At 47.9% G+C, this 7,367-nt stretch overlaps 1 protein-coding gene across 1 annotated transcript in view; it reads left to right on the forward strand.

Annotated features, from left to right (window-relative positions):
• LOC115237577 (RNA-binding protein MEX3B) overlaps nt 1-7,360 on the forward strand; it is a 34,940-nt gene extending 27,580 nt beyond the window's left edge. Inside the window, exon 2 of the mRNA XM_029810712.1 lies at nt 4,494-7,360. Coding sequence (XP_029666572.1) covers nt 4,494-5,482 — 989 coding nt within the window. The 3' untranslated portion in view covers nt 5,483-7,360. The remainder of the gene's footprint in view (nt 1-4,493) is intronic.
• The last annotated feature ends 7 nt before the right edge of the window (nt 7,361-7,367 follow it).

Genomic DNA, 7,367 nt, shown 5'->3' on the forward strand with positions numbered 1-7,367 from the left:
GGAAAGAGTAGGAAAAGAGTAGGAGGAGAATGAACGCTGTCGGGCCGCAGTGTCAGTGGAGTTCAATCTTAATATAGTATGACCTCCACTGCCATTCGAGACAGTGTCGGACGCGACGGCAGTTGCAACTGCGAGCGAGAGAGGAAAGGGAGAAACGAGAATCGACCGAGAGAGCGAGAGTGATTAAAGAAGAAGAACGGACAAGGACGCGAAAAGAAGCTGGGGGAGGGAAACGGGAGGGGCGCTAGAGAGAGGAAAGGAAGATACGCGAAGAGAAACGACGACGGAGGAAAGAGAGTGTTGGTGAACAGATGCGTGCGTTGCACCTTATTCCCCAGTCCGATGAGTGAGCCTTGCCTCGGTTATTTCAGAGACATCAGCTCCTTAGCGAGAGTAAGAGAGAAGAGAGAGAGAGAGAGAGAGAAACGGTGCATGCGTGCGTGCGTATGCTTAGTCGTCGAGAGTGTCATCGATCTATTTCGAGAGGAGGCTGGAATTTCTGGCCTTCGCGAGGGGTCAGTAAAAGAGAGAAAGAGAAAGAGAGAGAGAGTAAGATAGCAAGAAAGAGGCGAAGCATGGGAGAGAATGAGAAAAGGAGAGAGAGAGAGAGAGGAAATCTCTCGCATGTAGAGGGAGAAAATAAAGGAGAGGAAAGAGAAGGAGACGACGATGGACGGACGGGTCGTTACCACACCTGCGCGCGCACTCGCCGATCTGGACTGCCCGATGGTCAACGCACGAATGACCGCGTGCTCCTACGTCTTCTTTGGACGAGCTGTCGAGAGAAAGAAAAAGAGAGAGAGAGAGAGAGAATCGCTTGCCACGATGCTTTATAATGTGAGGGCATAACTCCATTCACACAGCGCCGCTGGAATTTGTTCTTTCTTAGTTTTTGGATAACAGAATTACAAGTATATTAACCGTTGACTTTTTGATGCGTTTCATAAATTAGAAGATATTCATGTCGAAACGCGAACTCTCTTAAATCGTGTATATTTGATTTTTTCGATAATAAGATTTTTACTTTTGATTATTGCGGCCTTCGTGAAGAATGGTCCCGAGTTTTGGGAAACTTTCAGGTGTGCGTTGCGAAAAATGAGCGAAACGAGGGGGGGAAGATTAATCGTTTCCAGCGCAATAATTCTACTTTGTGAGGGAGTATTTGTACAAAGGCGGTGTCGACGGCAGAAACGAGTTATCGGCAAGTTATTGGAGTTTTCTCGACTATATCGTTCGCGCGCGTGTCGAGTGGGGTTACGTTTAGAAGGGGTCGAGGAGGAAAGGGATGGTAGGCGCGCGGGAGGAAGAGGCAGAGGATCTAACGATATAGTGGGGAGAGAACGACGTTGGTGCTCGTCGGCCGTTGCATTGTGGGGGTGTTGGCCTTCAACTTGACGGCGCAGTTTCACTGACCTGCCTGAGAAACTCGTGATACCAGCTCTGTGCGCGGACCTACGGTATATATATATATATATATATATATCTTTATTACACACATTTTATTTTATATAACAATTTGTAAATTTAGAACACTTGATATTTTGGTGATCAATTTTGCATAAAAATCTCGTTTCTCTAATTTCTAATCTTTTGAGAATTCTTTGATGAAGCCTTAAGTGTCTCTCCGTTCGGGTATTTTGTTGAGTATAATTAAAGCAAAGACAAACAGATGGCCCACGAGTGTCTCTTTTTACATCTTCGTCGAAACATGCTACTTTAAGCTTTTTAAGAAGTATAGTAGCTGTAAGCATTATTTCTTTTTGGAAATTTTGCTTGGAAAAAATCTATTCTAAAAATTCGTCCGTAAATATCTAATTAAAATACTCTCATTAAAATAATCCTTCGCGATGCAAACAATTTTAAAATAATCCGTATAAAGTTTAATAAACAAGAAATGATATCGAAGATTTTTAACGAAGACAAATTTAAAAAGGTCGGTACAGCTTATATTCGACGCCGTATGCATTCGAGTTACACAGAGCGTCTATAATGCAGCCATGGGCCGCCAGTGGAAGCCTGTAACTATTGATCCTGCAGCCTTTGGGGAGCCGCCACTGCTGCTGCTGTAGATTTTAGCAACGTCATTCTAGCGCGTGATGTATCGTGGGAATGGAGAGACGTAGCTTCATCGAGAATGGCTTTCGCTCATTATTGTACTCTCATTCGGAGAACGTACCACGTGCCTTCGTGTACATCAGTCAGAGTATGAATGACAAACTGTCTCCGGCGGACAGAAAGAGAGTAAATTTGTAATTGGTTTGCATATTCCGCGACAAATTCTCAAGTTCTCGTAAATCCTCGTCGCAGTCGCGATTACATCTAACTGGGCCGAAGGGTACTTTAATCATTGCGCACCGCGCGTACTCTGTGCACTCGAGTCGATCCATGCCTGGATTCGCTAATCCACGTTTCCGCAGTACGAAAGAAGCGCGGCGGATCGGAGGAAGACTCGTTTCATTCGATCCTCTCTTTTCGTCCTCTCTCGTCCCTTAGACGAGGCGAACAAAGCAAAGGGTCCCCCGAGCAGCAGCGTGTTCTCCGACGAACGGGGCCTTCTTTCTTTCTTCTCTCTCTCTCTCTCTCTCTTCCCTACCTCTTCGTCTCGCCTCACCTTAGTCGCGGCCCTTCAACTGTCTATGACCCACGCCCCACCTCCTCCTCTTTCACCACCACCATCGGCATCACCGTCACAACCATCGTCGCCACCTTTCTCGAGGTTCTACGAGCGCGGCGAACCTTCTTCTCCTTGGCGGGTCTTTACTCTCCTCGTATACCTGTGCGCAAGTTCGTCTCTCGCGCACGCCTGCACGGTATTCTCCGATCCACCTCTTCCACCTGCTCTCCTACCTCCCCACATGGAGTTATTTAGCCGCACCAAAGCCACTCCGATTTGCCTTAGGCGAATTTCCGGAATAAGTGAGTGAGAATCTTGGAGAAGCGGAAACTCGGCTGGACGTGCGCGCGATCCAGCTAACGTGCGTTTCCAGTGCTTACTTGCACGCAAACAGGGTCTTCGAGTTACTCCTCTTTATACATAGGAATATAAACATTTTTTCTTCTACTGCCTGGAATTAGCGATTATTTTTAAACAAAATTTATTTTATTTTATTTTTCTAACGGGATGAATATGTAATATAACGTATATCTGATACGTATAGGATAACATTCTATTCCGATGGATTGCGAAAACGCAGCTCGAAAACGTTTCTTTGATACATGATTGAGTGAAATTTAGTCTTCAATAGCATTCATTCCTCTAAAACGACGACCTCTTGACATTTTTATACTTCTCACTTACGAGACAGTTAGTCCCTTTGTCGCTCGCGTGTCGTTAATCATTTATCGTCTTGTTCAACAGTATCGATGTCACAACGCGCGTTCCTGAAGAAGCAGAAACGTCCGTGACATTGCGCTTGTCGTTACGCAAGGATATACCTTAGGCAAGGGCACTCTACATCCAGTCGATGCGAATTCTCAAGCGCATTCTCTTCGCGCGCGGACAAAGTAATTCTGGAATTTATTCGCGGCCTTGCTCTCGTCCCCACGCTCTTTTGCCCTGAATTCTGCCTCGCCGCGTCCTTTCGCTTTCTTATGTCGCGATGCGCGTCCGGAAAATGCAAAATTTGATGGCGAGAGAATGACGAGAGAGGAAAGACGACGATGTAGCGCGCGCGGATCGGGAGAGAGACGAAAAAGCTGCCTGGTATGCGATGCAACAACGCGCGTGTCGCCTTCTCTCCTTCCATCGCGATGAAGGAGAGAGTGAACTGAATGAAATGGAGGTCCGGGAGGAAAGAGAGAGAGAAAGAAAGGGAAACGGAGAAAGAGGAGAACGGGGAGATTCTCAGGACGAGCAGCGCGAGAAGGAGATGCGAGAGCGCGGGGAAGAAACGACAGAGATGAGCGCCAGGAGCGAAAGAAGGAAGGAGGGAGGAATGGTTCACCTGCATTGCTAGCATTGCGCTGGCTCAAGGCCAAAGAGTCTGCGAGACCGAGGACCAGACCGGGTCGGGACCTCCTTCCTTCCAGTTTCCTGCGCCCTGCTCTCTCACCGCGCTATTGCCGCTCTCTTGCTTCACGCGGCATCTGACGAGTCTCCTCTTTTCTTTTCCGTTCTCCGCCTTGCGTCTCTCGGCTCAGCGATACGCAAACAATTGCATCATGCACGCGCGCTGCCACTTTTGAAAGCTTATTACGTGTGTGGGCGGCTTTTTGCGCTAGAATGTAACGCGGAAAATATGAGAAATAAATGATAATATACGAAACACGTATATGAGCGATACAGCAATTTCAATCAAATTTCACTTACGCATATATTTTATCAATCATTAATTAGTATGATCAAATTTATTAAAAAGTTGAAATAATAAACGATAAGCATTGTACGATAATCGAGTGTTCAATTTTCAAATACCATTGATAGTATTGATAGTATTGGTGGTGCAATAATATTCATGTGCGTAACGAACGTTTCTCTCTTTGTTTGATTGCAGGTTGTAAGATCAAAGCGCTTCGAGCGAAGACGAATACCTATATCAAGACGCCCGTGCGAGGTGAAGAACCTGTGTTCGTCGTCACAGGGCGCAAGGAAGATGTGGCCCGCGCGAAGCGCGAGATTCTCTCCGCCGCGGAGCACTTTTCGCAGATTCGCGCTTCGCGCAAGAGTTCTTTGGGCGCCCTGCTCGGAGCGCCACCCGGGCCACCCGCGACCGTGCCCGGTCACGTGACGATCCAGGTACGAGTGCCCTACAGAGTGGTAGGTCTGGTCGTCGGGCCGAAGGGGGCGACCATCAAACGAATTCAGCATCAGACGCATACCTACATCGTGACGCCCAGTCGCGACAAGGAGCCAGTATTCGAGGTAACAGGCCTGCCGGATAGCGTAGAGGCGGCCAGACGCGAGATCCAGGCGCACATCACTTTGCGAACCGGCGCCGCGCCCGGCATCGTCGGCGACGACACCGATCTGCTGGGCGCACTCTGTCGCGGCGGTCTTGGCTCGGTCCTCGGTATCCAAAATATCGATCAACAGGGATCCAATAGCTCCACCAGTTCGAACGGCGCGTTTTCGAGCAGCGGCAGCTGCAGCAGTTCGTCCAGCAGCACTGGGGCAATCGGGCTGAACGACCTCGTTGCCATTTGGGGCGCCGGGCTGGAAAGAGACGAGGGACTGGGCGAATCGCCGTCATTCGAGTCGCAGCCGACCTCGACGTCGTCGATTTGGTCATTCCCGAGCGTCACGCTACCCTCGAGGCCTTCGCCACCGGCGACGGCAAGTCCAGCGTCGCCCACAGACTCGCTTCTAGGCGGCGCACGGCGTGAGTGCGTTGTATGCGGCGACAAGGAAGTCACCGCGGCGCTGGTGCCCTGCGGACACAATCACTTTTGCATGGATTGCGGCAACCGGGTCTGCGAGAGCCAGGATCCAAGCTGCCCGGTCTGTAATAGGCGTGTGCTGCAGGTGCTCCGTATCTTCTCCTAAGAGGGGCCCCATCGAGCCGCCGCCCGTCAGTCTCCCATAATGTGACACCGCTGGTGCACGCAGCGGCTGCATCAGCAAACTTACCTTTTACCGCTCCTCGAGCACCACGGTCGGCTAATAACTGCTCCAGCAGCGACGATAAGAGTGGAGAACAACATTGGCGACAACGGCGATGTCTGCGCGACGATTATCTCGGCGTCTTCGGGGTCGACCTCTCGTCTTCGCTGTCGTCATCGTCATCGTCGTCTTTGTCATCGTTCTACCATGCTGGTGTGACGTCGTCGTCGTCAGGGGACCGAACGCGCACAATGTCTCAATTCCACGGCTGCCAATAATCTCTTTTACGCGACGGGAATTCGTCTCGACGAATTGCTCATTTGGGTCGATCGTCGTCGAGTCTGTCGAATTCTCGCTGACCGGATACAACGAAGCCAGCTTTTAAGTTCTACGAGATATATATTTAAAGAGAGAGAGACAGGGATGGATACACTCACCCACCGTCATCGTTCACCCCCCCCCCTTCCCCTCCTGTATTTCATTCGCCTGTTCCCCGTCTCTTGCATAGATTGGGCTCGCGGCTCGTCGAGTACTCTAATAAGCCTCGAGGTATGAGAGACGACGGTACGAGGGTATTGAACAAGTACTACCATCGTACCGTCCGGACTGACGTGTGAGAAAGAGCCTCTCTATCGCCCGCAAAAGATCGACGCTGCGATATTCTGCGACTGATATTATTAGTAGCGAGACTGATGGTTACCGAGACGCTACTTTCTGTTTTTTTTTTTCATCGCGGAGGCTACGGTCCAAATATGGATCGATCGAGTCGCGGACCGACCGGCCTCATCGCCGACCTCTTGACTATGCTTGACACCACCGGTGTTTTGCTGTTTTTACAAACTCTCTGCTCGTTCCTGTAATCTCTTTGGGTCGAACGTTTGCTGGGGACGGAGGCTGCTTGCTTAGCATGATGGATCTTAGAGCTTTCTCAATTTCCTTTTTTTTTAATAACTATGACTGAATAATGAACCACGTTCAAATCATATCCAAAGATATAACTTTCCATTTTTCGATCGCTTTTAAGCTTATACATACATACATATATACGTAGTATGTTTATATATGTATTTGTATATATATTTATATGTATATGTATATATGTTTATATATGTATATGTATATGTATATATATATTTGATTAACGCATGCTTACACATTCGTATCTTCAAGTGTCAATCTTTCTAATCGATGATGAATTGTGGAAGATACGTATTTAACATTCTTTATTTGTCTAACCTGCGATGTTTAATTTTGTGCCAAAAGGGCTAGACAAAAAGAAAATTACTTCGATAATTTCGCAATAATTGCGCACTGGGCAACTTTATGATTCTCTCACTCATGTATTTTCCTTTCATTCTTTTCAAACACGGGAGGCATATAATAGTTTTTGATCTCAGCGTTCGCTCGATACGCGCGTAGAAAGCATTAAGTTCTTATCATCGATCCGAAAAAAAGAGGTTTTCCGTTGCCGAGTGTACAATTACGAACTCGACGAACCTGCGAGCTGTGGTCGCGAGTGCGACAGTGAAGATTACCGAGAATTACCCACATGTACACGAATCATAAGACACATATACACATACACACAAACACACTGTGGATATACTGATAAATGATCTCGCACTGACATCCTACACGTGAAAAAGAGAGGGAAAAGAAGAGAGGGTCACGGGCCCCTCGATTCGCCATGAAATCACGTAGCGAATATATAGCGGACGGCGCGCGTTCGTTCCACCCGGCTTCCCCTCGCTATATTAGAGTATTATCTTAAAATGTCTTTATATATAAATGAAATAATAATTGAAATAATAATAGCTAATAATAATAA

Source organism: Formica exsecta, unplaced genomic scaffold (assembly GCF_003651465.1).
Source record: "Formica exsecta isolate Colony F162 unplaced genomic scaffold, ASM365146v1 scaffold3, whole genome shotgun sequence".
NCBI lineage: Eukaryota > Metazoa > Arthropoda > Insecta > Hymenoptera > Formicidae > Formica > Formica exsecta.